This window comes from Kogia breviceps, chromosome 2 (assembly GCF_026419965.1).
Source record: "Kogia breviceps isolate mKogBre1 chromosome 2, mKogBre1 haplotype 1, whole genome shotgun sequence".
Classification (NCBI taxonomy): Eukaryota; Metazoa; Chordata; class Mammalia; order Artiodactyla; family Physeteridae; genus Kogia; species Kogia breviceps.
In genome coordinates, this window is record NC_081311.1 from 107263420 (window position 1) to 107280593 (window position 17174).

Below are 17174 nucleotides of genomic sequence, written 5' to 3' on the forward strand. Positions count from 1 at the left end.
TGGTTACAGGTAGTGGACCTTACGAGTTAGTGCCCTGGCCACAGGGCTGGCAGAAGCATAAGGCCTAACAGGAATAATAAAGACTTCCTTTGAGATAACCAATTAGAAACCTGGTCTACATTATCAGTTGTATGTTTTTAGATTGAAGCCTCTGAGTAGTCAGGCAGGAAGCTGGTTGGTGAGGTTTCTCTGACATTCAAGGGCAATGACTGACAGAGAAATAGGTGAGAAAATCTCTGGGACACATCCTGACGATAATCACGTGCATTAGGTGGGAACAGAGAAGGGTTAAAAGGTTTACTGAATAGGAGTTCTTAACTTGGGATCCATGGGCCTCTCACAAGAGGCCTTTAGTGAGCCTGAGAAACCCCTGAAATTGTCCATAAAATGTTGTCTGTATTGTATGTGCATTTTTGGAGAGCAGTTCTTTACTCTCTCTATATTCCCAAAGGGATTCAGGACCCGGCGAAAGTTAAGAGCCACTGGATTAGAAGATGCATGTGTGGTTTGAGTAGCTCCATTTCTTTCCCTAATTTTCTGTAGTAAGGAGAGATTGAGGGTTCACTCGTGAATGTACACATGGGTGGTGAACAAACTCTCTTAAGGGAAAACAAATACACAAAGTCTCTTAAATACATAATGAGAATCTCTCTAGCATCTCTCAACACTTTTTAAAAACTGAATAATACCCAGAGTAACTTCTGTGCAGGCATGAAACATCACTTAGCTCATTTATCTGCCACTGTCACTGGATGCTGAACAGCTTCTCTTAAGAGAGTAAATGACACGGGAGCCTCACACAGTCAAAAAAAAGGGAAACCATTAGTGAAGTGAGAAGAAAGCGCATGGATCGTAATGGCAAGGGAGTTATAGGAGACGTTACTGTGCTGGCAGGACTCAAAGGGGTAATGTCACGTAGGTCAGTTTAAAACAAAACACACCATCCTTGATGTTCTGAGACAAGGACCTATCCCCACCGGCAACTCATGGAGATTCCAGCAGGTATTTGGGACATGTCTAGTTAATAAAAGAAAGAAGCGACCTTGAACAAGATTTGTGACACAGATACTAAACATGAATGCAATATTCCTGTATTTTAGTAAGATGATTCTATAATTACTTTTCTTTTGTCCTTTTTCTACTGAATTAATTTTTCATAAAGTGAATGTGGATCCATTGATTAAAGCATCTGAGTAAAAGGTGGTAAGAAATAATTGTAAACAAAATGTTCCCTACATAAGCACGTTTTCTAAAAATATTACATTTATCAAAAACATGACTCCTTAGAGGGACAAACTTTATCAGTCTCACCAAAACAGACCAGAATCCCCAAATTACAGCAGCCATACTGATAGTTAAATACTCAGCACCTATATACTCTTCTGGCAGATCTCCTGAAAAATTGCCGACTTTATTCATGTTATCAGCATTTCTCAGTGGTAAAGATAACAGGAACATAGAAAGACAAAAGTATTTTTATGGCCTAGGAAAACTTCATTACTTAATAGCAAGGTTAAGCTAAAAAGTCTTTTGTCTTTAATAAGCACATTCTTGCATTAAGAAGAGACATTATAGTAACCAAGTACTGACAAATGTCTTAACTCATCATGACTGTTTGTCTTTGTAAAGAAACTGTATTGTGACCCTTTTAATGTGTGATAAATAAGGAACTTAAAAGTAGGTGTTTCTAAATAAGAGGAGCAATCTAAGATTATAGTGATTTTTATCACAAGGCTTTGGGGAAAATACAGTTACGTCAACATGCCTGTGTAATAAGAAATGTAGAAAATGGAAGAACATATTCCTGCCCTCAGTTATACAGCTGACAGTTACTGTGTTCCTGTCTTTTGTTCAATATTGTTTTTGAAAAGCAAAAGAAGAAATATTGCTTTTGGTGAGAAGTGCGTGCTGGGAATAAAAACTGCAAAATGCTTAAGGTCGCAAAATGCGTGTGTTTATTTGAAAGGTTCAGAGACCTAACACATTTGCTCTGTTTTGCACCATGGTAAACAACTGCTCTTTAGAGACAAATCCCCTGGCCATGATGATAGGATTAAAAGTCTGTTATTAGAACTGAAGGAGAGGAAAAGGAAATCTGGTAAAACTCATAAAAAACAATAAAACACTTCAAAGCCTGGTGCCATTCCAGTGCAGCACACGCCACCAACAAGAACACTGGTGTCGGGTTTAACAGACTTTGATCAAAGGGCAGCTCTGGGAGAAACCAGTACTGCCTCATGTCTTTCCTGTTCCCCAAAGAATTAACAAAACCACCGTTTAAAACGGGTGATTGGGACATCTTGCTGGTCTCTTGAATGGCAGGAGACTGATGATTGGAACTGGAACTAAAAAGGCTTCACTAACATTTAAACAAGCCAGGGGATATACAGTGACAAAAGTAGGGTTTCAATCATCTAACTGAAAAATGAATTTAAATTCTTCTAAAAAAGAAATGACTTTTTCAGATTTCACACAATGTCCATCCCCATGTACTAACTAAATAAAATTTTGGTAGTGATCCACTCTTAGGCACAACAAGTTTTTCTCTGTGGGCATAGAGAAAACAAAGCAAACAAAATAAAACAACACTGGTTAAAAAACCAAAGTGGTAAAAAAGAAAATGTTATTACTTATTTTTAGAGATGACATCAAAAGCAGTGCAGGCTGGGTTTCCCTGGTGGCGCAGTGGTTAAAAATCCGCCTGCCAATGCAGGGGACATGGGTTCGAGCCCTGGTCTGGGAAGATCCCACATGCCGCGGAGCAACTAAGCCTGTGTGCCACAACTACTGAGCCTGTGCTCTAGAGCCCACGAGCCACAACTACTGAGCCCACATGCCACAAATACTGAAGCCCGCGTGCCTAGAGCCCATGCTCTGCAACAAGAGAATCCACTGCAATGAGAAGCCCGCGCACCACAATGAAGACCCAATGCAGCCAAAAAATAAATAAATTAAGAAAAAAAAAAAAGGCAGTGCAGGCAAATGTCTTTGGGAACAGCCATCTCAATAAGGGCAATTAGAATTCAGAGCAAAATATTATATATAACACAGTGCACGGATCACTAGAACGTGACAGGCAGGGGTAAGTTCATCAGGGCCGATGTGCCATAATCTCTCTCCTAAGCTCTAGGCCCGACCTCCAAATGCCTCACAGACATCAGCTGAGTGGTCCAGAGGCTCCTCAAACTCCAGAGGGCCTGAGCGGGGTCTTCACTCTGTCCATAAGCCTGCTCACCTTCTACTGTCACAATCTCTTTGCTCTTCACTGTTTACCAAATTAATATGAAGTCCTCTGCTATGGATTCTCCAGTTTTAGACTAAACTGGATCACTTCCTATGGCTTCTGTTTGTCCTGTCCTTACCTACTTGCATGCCGCTGGTTATGGCATCTCCCTTAAATGCCTGCTTCAATCCCTTCTACTCCTCCTGTACCTGCTGCTGTTAGACAGGTTCCTCCCAGGCCTCACTATGATGATTCTACCTCTGAAATATCTGGAATTTTTCTTTCTCTATTACCACTACCACTGTTAGGAGTTCAGTGTGGAGTGTAGTGCCCCATACCCCATTTGGGAATCCCTGAAAAAGGAGACTTTTATATAGTAATAGCCTTAATGAATAAAAAGGAACTGGCTTTATTAATAAACCTGTAAGTGCCTAAAAGCACCCAAGTAAAATTTGGTAAAAGGTATATTAAAGAAACCAACCAGAACCCAAGGCCATAATGGGACTTCCTACTTCTCACCCCAAATCGAGCAGAGGAGACTACAGAGCCTGCTTCCGGTGGAGACATAGTACAGGAGAAGCATGCCTCTGTGAAGCACTAGCCCTGAACTGTGGCCCAAGGTCTCAGGATGAAAAACATTGGATTAACAACTCCTCCTCTGGGGTTGGGGAGAAACCCCTGAGGAGTGGAGACAGAAAATCCCTTTACCACAGGTTCAGACTGGATGGGAGGGAGAGGGCAAAAGAAATCCATCGCCCAGATCCCGCTATACCTCCAAGAGCCTCTGTCCCTTCTCCCCACGGTGCATTTCCCACACTGCCACAGGAGCACCTTCAGAAAGCAGAAATCTGACCATGTTATCTGTCTGCTTAAAAGCCTCTGATGACACTACACTACTTCCCTAGGATAAAGTGCAACTTCTTGGCATGGCATGTGTGGACACCACTCCATCTGATTGGTGCCAAAGTTTCAGGCTTCCTCTCCTTTGACTCACTTCTCAGTGTGCCCTGCCCTCACACATTTGCATGGAACTCCCATTCCCAGGACATCAGTTCCTATCACTGGGCTTTGGGGCATATGCTTTTGGTGGTCCCTCTACCTGAATCAGGACCCACTCCTTTTGAACTCATTCTTCATAATCCAGCTCTGATGTTTCTCAAGGGAAACTTTCCCACATGCCCCCAGTATTTATTTATTCTATCCTGTGTTTCCAGAGCCTGGTTATAGATCTCTGTTTTCACATTTATTATATTGCATTAAAATGATTCGCTTATGATCATCTCTCCCAGTTAAAGAGTAAGCTCCAAAAGAAAGTTAGCTGTTTTCCTTATCTTTGCACCTAGCATACAGTCTTTTTAAAATAACAGCTTCAGGGACTTCCCTGGCAGCCCAGTAGTTAAGACTTGGCTGCTTCCACTACGGGGCACGGGTCTGATCCCTGGTCAGGGAACTATGATCCTGCTTGCAGTGTGGTACAGCCAAAAAAAAAAGAAAAAAGAAAAACAGAAAATAACAGCTTTAGTGAGACGTAATCTATTTATATACTATAAAATTCACTCTTTTAAAGTGTCCAATTCAGTGCCTTTTCGTATAATTATGTAACCCTCAAAAAGAGAAGCCACCGCAATGAGAAGCCCACACACTGCAATGAAGAGTAGCCCCCGCTCGCCACAACTAGAGAAAGCCCGCGCACAGCAACAAAGACCCAACGCAGCCAAATAAGTAAATAAAATAAATAAATTTTTTAAAAAAGAGTTCATTTTCAACTACATAGAATTTTTTTTCAGCAGAACAGTAATCATCCTGTATATTTTTAATGCAAATACGGGTGTTTCAAATGTAAATTTGCTTTGGGTGAAGAATGTTCTAGGTGGCCTTGAGGACAGCAGACCAGGGGACTTAAGGATGACAGAGAAAAGGCAGGGTGTGAGCCAGGTCAAAGATGTAAGTAGTACCACAAGGAAAGGAAGATTAGACAACCAGGGAGAGGCTAGTGAGAAGAAAGGAAAATCGGGAGATAATTGAACTAAAAGCCTACAAAATGGAAACAACTGCTGAGGGAAAGCAGAGACCACAGTGTGGCTAAATTTGGGAACTATCTAGAGATCTGCTCCAAAATAAAAGAGAACTACTGTCTGAAGTAACGAAATGAAAGCAGCTCTGGCTCAGCGAGATTTGGAGAAGAGAAACCAAGCAGAAAGAAGATTTATCCTACGCAGGAGCTGGACTTGTTACCCATATTAAGTTAGAGTCCTTTCTTTTGCTTATCTATGAATCTCTTACACACCAAGTTTCTCTTCAGATACATTATTTTATATATATATATATAAAATAAACGAAAAGGACCTCAGAAGCCATCTAGTGATCTAGGGACCTAAATGGCTGCATAAATGCTGCTGCTGGCTCTTATCCATTATGGGCCAAAAGAGGACCGGAAAAGGTCCTAAAGAGGTTAAAGGAAGGGCCCAATTTCCCACAGCTATGGCTAAAAGAAGGGATACCCCTGAGATGATGGCAGGAAAAAATGAAAATTAGAGAGGCAGGCTTCCTATTTGAATACTCCACTCATTCTATTTTATTCAGAAACAGCCTTTAATTACTTGGAAATGACAACATAGACTAATATAGCTCATACCTTTCTCTCCTTCCACCTAGAGATGCCCTATTTTATCACTCCATGGAAGCCAATGTAGGAAAATCAAAACACTGCAAAACCAAGAGTACTTAGAAGCCATGCACATTCAAACGTAGAATAAAGGAAGAATCTTGAGAAAGTGGATCGCATCTGAGACAGTCACCCTGGTGATGGACTCCCAGGCGGGACTGGTTACTGAAGGGAAAGCCACCTAGACTTTCCTTGTGGTGGTGGAATTATTTCTTTTCATTTGAGTTGGACTTCAATTTGAGCTTAATTTGGGTTAATAAATAACTGCTTTAAAAATGTAAATATATCTAGGATGGGTAAAGAATTGTGACTCATACATGTGGATTAATTCCATGCAGGGTGTTATTTAAATACTTAACAACAGCTACAGCAGGGGTATTAACCAGAGTCCTAGAGGCCCATGCTGTGCAGCATCACAAGGAGGTCCAGGAGGCCCTAGTGGTGGGGTGAGGGAGTACAGTGAAGGGATTGAAGAAGTGGCTATTTACGGTTACCAAAATACTTAACATTTAACAGCCAGTAACACCTATATCCATATATACTGGTAGAGTACTAGCCCCAGTTCCATACATTTTTAAAATCCCAATAAATTAGCTGAGTTATGTGACAGAAAGAGAATTCTGATTAAGAGAGGAGGGAGACAGGGGCTTCCCTGGTGACGCACTGGTTGCGAGTCCGCCTGCCGATGCAGGGGACGCGGGTTCGTGCCCCGGTCCGGGAGGATCCCACATGCTGCGGAGCGGCTGGGCCCGTGAGCCATGGCCGCTGAGCCTGCGCGTCCGGAGCCTGTGCTCCTCAATGAGAGAGGCCACAACAGTGAGAGGCCCGCGTACCACAAAAAAATAAAAAATAAAAAAATAAAAAGAGAGGAGGGAAACAAAAATAATGCCGCTCTGAATAAACACCAGGGGAGAAAGAAGGCAGGAAAGAGCAAAACTAATATAAAAATTTTTTTCAGGAAAATATTCTCTCATTCTCCTCTTCTTCCCAACCAGAGGCCTCTCTGTCCCCAGGACCCATAATCATACTAACATTAGCTCTAGGCTAATTCACAGAATACAATTTGCCAAAAGCCCATATGCTGAAAGTCAATCCACCTGAAACTCAATTCACTGAAGACCAACTTGCCAAACTGACCACATTTATTGGCCTTCTAAAAAATCATTTATAGAGTCCACAGCATTTTGAATGTGATGAACTGGGAGGGTGAAGAAGACTATGGGGAACTAGGGACCCAGGGACCTGGGGTCTCCTGACTCTTTCTGCCTCAGTTCATCCTCTCTCTGCCCTGCAGGCTCACTCTCTGTGCCTCGGTCTCGTCCTGTTTGGGCCTCCTGGTCTCTCTTTCTCTAGAGCTGACGGCTTGGGCTGAGCCATGCACTGACTAACACATAGTCTGTTCCTCTGGCCTTGGAAGGTCCGTCTTCTTTGCCCCAGCTCTAACCTCCAGCTGTATCAGCCAGATGCCGGGACAGAGATAAAATGAACATTCCTTAAAATGTTGACACTACAGAAATATTCATAAGCTGTTAAAAACCATCCAATTAGAACTGTTATTAACATTTTAGTTAAACAAGTTTTTGATGACAATGGGCAAAATTAGTTAATTTGGCAAAGTTTAATTGGCAAAATTGGAAGTATCCTAAAAATGCTAAATGTAGGCAATTTTTTAAAAAGGCTTTAAAAAAGGATCTGAAAGACATCATTACAGATAGAAAAATTCCCATAGGAAATGCTGAAATTCTGCCAACATTCAGAAGAAAAACACGTTGGTTAAATTTCCTTAGGACCTCTCAACAAATTGAATATTTCTTAAGATGCACGAAGCCGGAGGGTATAAAGACAAACCGATGAGCAGCAACCTCACCTAAGGTCCTTTAAAACACACTTCACATCCTGGCCAACAAACAAAGAAACAAAAACAAAGCAAAACAAAACAAACTGAACAAATGGTCTCCACACTACAAGGTTCCAGTTTATATAAAACCATCTGTGTAAAAGACATGCATTGAGAAATCTGTGCAAGGTAACACTGAACTATGAAAGATAAACACCTAATTCAGTAAAGCAAGATTTGGTAAGAGTGACTAGGCAATTTTTTTTAAACTTTGTACACAGATATACATTTTTCTTCAGAGACACTTAAAAACAATAAACATAAATGTGGGAAGATGTTTTTCAAGTTCTTAATATTTATCTTAGAAATGAACTCAGACATAGTTCAACAGGGAATTTTAGAGAAAGCTACAATCAAGCTACAAATCATGGTTTTAGTTATATATTTTTAAATACCTAGGCTATCTATTGATTTTTATAGACCAAAATATAATATAATAAGTACTGCTAAAAGAAAAGTTTTTAAAATAAAAGAAAAATGTCTTAGAAATAATTCTTCTATTTTTTTTTAGCAAATTTGATAGAATGGCATTCTAGTATTCTAGAAAAGAAAAATGTACTAGCCCTCCAAATAGGATACATAAAAAACTTAATAAGATTCCACATAAAAACCATTATGTTTTTATGGAACTAAACTTGACATTAAAATTTTAATTTTGCATTATGAGAAAATGTGTACATACTTCCATTTCATTCCTATAATATCTGATCAATTCTTTCAAAAATTAAAATTAAACTCCCCATAACTCTCACACTATATTGCTCCAGAAGGGCTAGGAAAAAAGCAGACAGTTTGGGGACTTCCCTGGTGGTGCAGTGGTTAAGAATCCGCCTGCCAGAAAAAAAAAAAAGAATCCGCCTGCCAAGGCAGGGGACACGGGTTCGAGCCCTGCTCCAGGAAGATCCCACATGCCGCAGAGCAACTAAACCCGTGCGCCACAACTACTGAGCCTGCACTCTAGAGCCTGGGAGCCACAACTACTGAGCCCATGTGCTACAACTACTGAAGCATGCCTAGAGCCCGTGCTCCACAAGAGAAGCCACCACAATGAGAAGCCCATGCACTACAACAAAGAGTAGCCCCCGCTCACCGCAACTAGAGAAAGCCCATGAGCAGCAGTGAAGACCCAACACAGCCAAAAATAAATAAATAACATAATTAATAAAAATTCTTTAAGAAAAAAAAAAAGCAGACAGTTTGAATGACTATAAGCTTCTCTATTATTTCTTATTCAGTTTATATATGGCCTCCAAAAAGCATTTGTTACTGTACAGAGAATATGACAAATATCCACATACCCACCATTCAAAATTTATAAGTACTACTATTATAATATTTACTTCTGATACTTTTTTAAAATAAAGGAAAATATTTCTGATAAAGCTACCACATTTTTAGTCTTCCCCAGACCCATTCTCCTCCTCTTACAGAGGCAATAAATTTATTATGTATTCTTCCAATCTTTGTTTATATATCTTATTACATATATATGTATTCATAAATACATACTATTTGTGTGTATGCTCTGCATTTAAAAAACTAACATTATGTTTTCAAAATCTGATCATGTTAATGCATATAAACCTAATGCATTCATGTTAACTTCTAAGTAGTATCTTATGACAATTTATGTAGCCATTCTCCTACTGATAGGCATTTTGGTTGTTTCCAATTTTTTGCATTCTAAAAAATGACTTGGTACACATCCTTATACACACGCAGGAGAATATATCCCCAGCAATGGAATTGTTTGGTTGTAGGAATGAGGTACCACCTTACACCAGTCAGAATGACCATCATTAAAAAGTCTACAGGGCTTCCCTGGTGGCGCAGTGGTTGAGAATCCGCCTGCCGATGCAGGGGATACGGGTTCGTGCCCCGGTCCGGGAAGATCCCACATGCCGTGGAGCGGCTGGGCCCGTGAGCCATGGCCGCTGAGCCTGCGCGTCCGGAGCCTGTGCTCCGCAACGGGAGAGGCCACAACAGTGAGAGGCCCGCATACCACAAAAAAAAAAAAAAAAAAAAAGTCTACAAATAAGAAATCCTGCAATCCCACTCCCAGGCATATATCTGGAAAAGATGAAAACTCTAATTGGAAAAGATAATGTACTCCAATGTTCATAGAAGCACTATTTATAAGAGCCAAGACACGGAAGCAATCCAAATGCCCATGTTTAAAAAGATGTGGTATATATATACAATGGAATATCACTCAGCCATATTAAAACTGAAAAAAGAATGAAATAATGCCATTTTTAGCAACATGGATGGACCTAGAGATTATCATAGTAAGTGAAGTAAGTCAGATAGAGAAAGACAAATATCATATGATATCACTTATATGTGGTATATATATATATGTCACACAAATAATACATATATATACACACACACAAATAATGCTGGAGCAGGTGAGGAGAAAAGGGAACCCTCCTATACTGTTGGTGGGAGTGTAAATTGGTGCAGCCACTATGGAAAACAGTACGGAGGTTCCTCAAAAATCTAAAAATAGAGTTGTCATATGATCCAGCAATCCCACTCCTGGGCATATATCTGGAGAAAACTCTAATTCATAAAGATACATGTACCCCAATGTTCATCGCAGCACTACTTACAATAGCCAAAGACATGGAAGCAACCTAAATATCCACTGACAGATGAATGGATTAAAGAAATTGTAGCACACACACACACACACACACACACACACACACACACACACACACACACACAGTGGAATACTACTCAGCCATAAAAAAGAATGAAATAATTGCCATTTGCAGCAACATGGATAAAACTACAGATTATCATACTAAGTGAAATAAGTCAGACAGAGAAAGACAAATATCATAGGATTATCACTTATATGTAGAATTTAAAATATAATACAATTGAACTTATTTGTAAAACAGAAACAGACTCACAGATAGAAAACAAACTTATGAATACCAAAGGGGAAAAGGAGGGAGGGGAGGGATAAATTAGGAGTATGGGATTAACAGATACAAAGTACTATACAAAAAATAAACAACAAGATCCTACTGTATAATACAGGGAACTATATTCAATATCTTGTAAGATCCTATAATGGAAAATAATCTGAATATATATATATATATATAACTGAATCACTTTGCTTTAGACTTGAAACTAACACAATATTGTAAATCAACTATACTTCAATAGAAAACCCCCCAAAACAACAACAAATAAACCAAACCAAAACATAAAATAGGGCTTCCCTGGTGGCGCAGTGGTTGAAAGTCCGCCTGCCAATGCAGGGGACGTGGGTTTGTACCCCGGTCCGGGAAGATCCCACGTGCCACAGAGTGGCTGGGCCCGTGAGCCATGGCTGCTAAGCCTGCATGTCCGGAGCCTGCGCTCCGCAGCGGGAGAGGCCACAACAGTGAGAGGCCCACGTACCATAAAAAAAACAAAAACAAAAACATAAAATAAAATAAAGGAGCTTCCACTAATCAGATCTTTAAAAAAAAAAAAGGCAAACATTATAACACACTAAATTATAATAATAGAATCCCCAAGTTCATAATGATATTTTTTTTTAATGAAAAGATTTTCTTAACAGAACAGCTAATAAATAAAGAAGCAATGATGGAATTGGAAAAAACACTATTTCAAAACTGGTTCAGGCAAAGATCGATGAATGCTAAAACTACTGTGTGAAAGGTTTGGGGAACAGGATAGTCACGTGATCTCAAAGCATCACACCATAGATTACATACTAATTGTAAAGAGAAAAGGGTACCTTTATGAATTTGTCTTATTTTGGTGAAGCTAGTTTCTTTTCATGTTTTTTTCTATTCTGGTCTCCTCTGATGCTCACATTGTTTGCCTATTTTTCTGTTGGCTTGTTTGTTTTACTAATTGAATTGTATAAATTCTTTATATACTTTGGACACTGTAATGCAAATTTCTTTACTGAGTATGTGACTTGTGTATGCTACTTTTTCTGGCAAATTTAAGACATCTTTCTCTACCCTCACAGAGATAGTCTCCCATATTTTCTTCTTAAGGCTGGATTCTACTTAGCTTGTTTTTCTAAGGACATGAACAACAGTAAGCACTGATCTATAACTGTTGGAAGATACAAGCCACTGTTGCAGTGGCTTATATATCAAAGCCATCTTTTAGTTCTTAGAGTTTTTCCACCTTTATGTGGAGGCTCCTTTCAATAGCATGAACAATTGAAAATTGCTATTTAAAACAATATATGATAAAGTTATATGTTAAAAAAAATTGAAAAGAATGTCATATAATCTTACATGAGTGAACAACATTTCATTCCTAAGCTCTTCAGGCTTTTCATTTGGAGTCCAAGCTTCAGCAAACTGCAGGAAATCCCATTTTTCCTTATCACCCTCCTCAGCCTGAAGTTTTTCCTTCCTACCATTCAGTGTGCTCCCTGTAACCTGAGCCTGTAAGATGATAAAATATATGAATTTTACAACAGGTCACCTCACAGCTGACATTTACTAAGTAGTAACTTGATTTTGCATTTAAATCACAAGCAATCCAATAAAGAAAATCTTACTGTTTCAACGTATCAAGGGCTTTAGTAATATAATTATTTATAATTACAACCAAATTGCCAAGTCAATGATTCCTATGCTTAATGAGGAAAAGGTTAACTAGAGAAGCTACACTATTTGCTTTTCTCATAAAAACTTTTATTCTAATATTTATAAACTTTGAAATTGAACATACACATGATTGGCCATTTTGAATATCTATACTCAGTGCTTGAAAGCCATTCTCTAGACCTTAGTCAAGTCCTTTCTATAAACATCCCTCAAGGTTGGGGAGAAGAGACAGCTGAGTGGACAGAGCAAGCAACATCCCTAATACCTTTTCTAGAATCCGGGTACAGGCTGTCCTCTGTCCAAAATTTAGCCCTGAACTCAAGAATCCTGTTGAAAAAGGGTTTATTCTTAGCTTACAAAAAGCTAAGGGGTTTGAAAGCATTTTACTTCCTTACTAGCTCATCCTCCCCTAGCTGCTAAAATGGTAGAAGAAGGGCTTGGAAGACAATAGGAACACACGTAAATTCATGTCTGTCTCTCATTACCGAGGAGAGCAGGTAGAGTACTACCAATTGAAGCCTTTTCTGGACTTGGTCCCTATCAACATCAATATCTTAGTGTACTTCGATATCCTTTGCCTGAAAACACTAAAACTCAGCCTCTTAACTCATGCAGGCTATGGGTAATAATGAGTAAGTGGTAACCTGGTTTAAATTCAAGCTTTACCTTGCGATTCAACATTCCCCACATAAGGGTGTCTAGAGTCCCATTTGCAATAAGGTAGTGAATATTCACAGAACTGCACTGTCCAATCCGGTGAGCACGGTCTTCTGCTTGTTTTATGTGTCCAGGGTCCCAATACAACTCAGCAAATACAACATGAGTTGCAGCAGTAAATGTCAAACCCTAAGCAAAATAAAGTGAAGAAACTGAGATGCAAATAAACTGAGAATTTAGCATACAGCCATATATAATAAAGTCTTCTGAGTATGTTCAATGGACAAGAGAACACTGAAGGACTTAAAAACAAATGAATCTTTCATTTTAAGCCAAATTAAGAAAATTTAATTCATGAAAGGCAAATGAAGACTGCTGATTGCAAGATAGCCAGATGAACTACAAAGAATACATTTAAAAGGTACTTCAATATTTCAAGTCCGTTTAATGGATACATATATAAACAAAATCACTTTATCCTCTGATGAAGACTGGATTCACATTACCACTGGAAAATCTAATAAAAAACATTATAAATGAGAATATAATTTCTAACACATGGTATCCATGGCAACTATGACAGCAATGACATCCTCTATTCATTTAATTCATACTGCTGTTCTATAAAGCAAGAAAATCATGTCTACAGTCACACTCTTTTCTTTCTACGGAATTTCTCATGTTGCATCCCAAAGACTCTGACATTTACTGACTTGTATCTTGATGTATACAACACAATTGCATTTTTGTGCAACTGCATTTTATATCAGTTTGAAATAGTGTAACATTAGAAATATTAACTGTCTTGTTTTACAATATATGAAATAATGCAAATCTCCTCAAACTAAAAATGTGTCAAAAAATGCACGACTTTAAAGTGGATAGGCCAAGCGAAATGTGGACCATAATTATGCTATTGCCACATAGTAGTAAGTGATATTAGGTGGTCAGCAGAAATACCTACTATACTTTGGAAGTGTCATCTAATCCAATCTATGCTGTTGTTCACGTGTACTGGAACTTCTGTACGTGACTTTTGTGACTGCTGTGCTGTTATTTTGATATGTTATTTTAACTTGAAATATTTTTATATCACATACCATCATACTAGCATTCATTATTCTCAAGCTGAAGATCAACTACTTTGGAACAGAACTTAGAAGTAATGAAAACATGGAGAGAGTCAAATAAACACCATGCTAAACTGTGTTGCTATTCAGGATATAAAATGCCACACATATTGAGAGATAATGCAGAAAAATTAAGTAGTATTGATATTTAAAGATGGACACCTTTAAGTGTGTAAAAAGTATCATAGGACCATACAAGAATCCATGTTGACGTTGGCAGGATCAACGTCACACAAAGATGCTACTAAATTGGACTTCCCCGGCAGTCAGTGATTAAGATTCTGTGCTTCCACTGCAGGGGCGTGGGTTCAATCCCTGGTCAGGGAACTAAGATCCCACCTGTGGCAGTGCATGGCCAAAAAAAAAAAAAAAAAAAAAAAATTGCTACTAAATTACAATGGAAGAGTCACAAACCTCCAAAACAAAGCCCTTTCTACAATACCTTCCTTTATTGCTATGAAGATATTAGTATTCAAGTATATGAGTTTTGAACTATACAAGGTCTTCAGGAATACAGCTATGAATAAAATGTGGTGCCTTGCAAAATCTTAATTTCAGAAAGTCTTCTATCAGGTCACTCCAAGACTCTCCTGCCCAGCTTCCTCCTACTTATCTTCTCCTGAGCTATCAGTATTCCATTTCTACTTTTAAGCTCTTTTTGATGATATTCTCTATGGCTGAAATATTCTAACAGATATAAAACTAGATTACTGGAAATTTAATCCAACATGAGGAAAGTGTTGAGATAACCCTCCTTTTGGCTAGAACTCCTAGTGAGTTAGTCCTAGAACTTCTTCATCCTCATGGATTCTCTCTGTATATAGAATTTTATATACATCAATTAGCTCGGTAAAAGGAGAACTTTGGCCCTGGTCCAGATTCCAGAATCCACAGAAGCTGCCAGATATGCCATATAGCAGGTTGGATATTTAAGAGCAATATGCTCAATTACTTCCCTATGTTAAATATCCTGGCTTAGACACTTACATCAAAATATTTTAGAATGTTAGTAGGAAAGACATCCAGAAAGATCCCCTCTTACATAGGGTGGCAGAGACTAATATCTGTTCTTTTCTTATTCCTTTGTAATGTGCCACCTGATATTTAATATGACTAATTGGAATAACGGTTACTTTCTCCAACTTCCCTTGAAGTTAGTTGTGGCCCTGGGACTAACTGCAGGCCAGTGAAATATAGCATGCCTTTCTCCAGTCAATTGCCTGGATCGCAGATATGATGGATAAGCTCTAGCAGCCCTCGTAGATGGAAGCAACCTAAATGCCCATAGACAGACGAATGGATAAAGAAGGTGTGGTACATATAGACAATGGAATATTACTCAGCCATAAAAAGGAACGAAATTGGGTCATTTGTAGCGACGTGGATGGACCTAGAGACTGCCATAGAGAGTGAAGTAAATCAGAAAGTGGAAAACAAATATCGATATTAATGCATATATGTGGAACCTAGAAAAATGGTACAGATGAACCAGTTTGCAGGGCAGAAATTGAGACACAGATGTAGAGAACAAATGTATGCACACCAAGGGGGGAAAGCTGTGGGGGGTGGGGATGGTGGTGTGATGAATTGGGCGATTGGGACTGACATGTATACACTGATGTGTATAAAATGGATGACTAATAAGAACCTGCTGTATAAAAAATAAAATAAAATGAAATGAAATTTTTAAAAAAAGAGATATCTGCTAGGAGTGTAAAGCAGAAAACCAGAAGGGGCCTAAATGCTAAGAAACTACCATGCTAGCCTTAGACTGCCTATATCAGAGAATAAAACTTTGTGATTTAAGTCATTCCTAATCTGGGTTTTCATTTACTTGCAGCCAAACCTAACACTAAAGCACAAACCAAGGGCACTCCATTAAAAGTTCAGAAAGACAAAAGAGTTCTTTTCCCTCAGGCCACCTTGCCTCACAGACTCTGATGAAAACAACCAAGTCAGATAAGTGCTATAAAGAAAGGGATGAGAAAAGTCTATGCAAATTCAAAGGAAGGAAAAGATCATGGAAAAGTATTATAATCACATTAACTATATTCTTTTAGGAAATTCTCTCCTTGAAAATTTAGGAAGCTTAGTCAGAGGTGTTGAGGTCTCCTTCTGTTACAGTTTCTAGCATTCTCCAAAGTAGAATGAATATTTATCATACCAGATATAAAGTTATAGTTATGGTTCATCATCTCGACATTTTTATCATCTCAACAATTCATTATCAAATTTAGACTTGAAACTTCTTACCTGACCAGCAGCCTGAATGCTTAGGATAGCCACACGAGTCTCAGGATCCTTTTGAAACTGATTAACCAGATGTATTCTTTCTGAAGATGGAACACTTCCATCAATCCTAATGTAACGAGTCTACCACCACCAACAAGGGAAACGGCAAAATTAGGACAAGCTCCTATGCATCCATCTTATTATACATATTTTACAGCTTATTTTTATGTTCACATAATAAAACAGAAACTGGTGAAGATGACAGGTTAGTAAATGTTACACAAGAGGAATTTTTTTTTTAACTAATATCATAGTACTTTATTTGTTGTTTGATAGACAGCTGTTTCCAGTTCTGGGGTATTGCAAACTGTGCTGCAGGGAATACCTTCACAGATGTCTCTGTCTCTTTGTGTTCCTGTGTCAGTTTATCTGAAGTATGCATTCAGGAGCAGAAGTCCTGGATCGATTTTAAATGTTATCCCTTCCAAGGCAGTCTCCCAACCAGATGATAGTACCCAAAAAGTTGTTGCCAAGAAACGGCACAGAAGGCGTCCCCAGTGGTGTTGACGATGAGCGGGAGCTGGTCTAGCTGGTGTCAGGACTTAATGAAGCTGAGGTTCTTGATGTCTCACCACAGAAAGAATTCGGTGATAGACAAATTGTTAGACAAGAAGCGGATTTATTCAGAGAGAAACACACTCCCCAGACAGAGTGTGGGTCATCTCAGAAGGTGAGAAAGGACAATACAAGAAGAATCTTAACCAGAATT

At 38.8% G+C, this 17174-nt stretch overlaps 1 protein-coding gene across 7 annotated transcripts in view; it reads right to left on the reverse strand.

Annotated features, from left to right (window-relative positions):
- Window positions 1-17174, reverse strand: part of ZRANB3 (zinc finger RANBP2-type containing 3) — a 285790-nt gene that overhangs the window by 31257 nt on the left and 237359 nt on the right. For all 7 annotated transcript variants that reach the window (XM_067025920.1, XM_067025924.1, XM_067025926.1 and 4 more), the window contains 3 exons: window positions 16427-16546; window positions 13053-13232; window positions 12069-12221 (listed from right to left, as the gene is read on the reverse strand). In XM_067025920.1, coding sequence (XP_066882021.1) covers window positions 12069-12221; window positions 13053-13232; window positions 16427-16546 — 453 coding nt within the window. The remainder of the gene's footprint in view (window positions 1-12068; window positions 12222-13052; window positions 13233-16426; window positions 16547-17174) is intronic.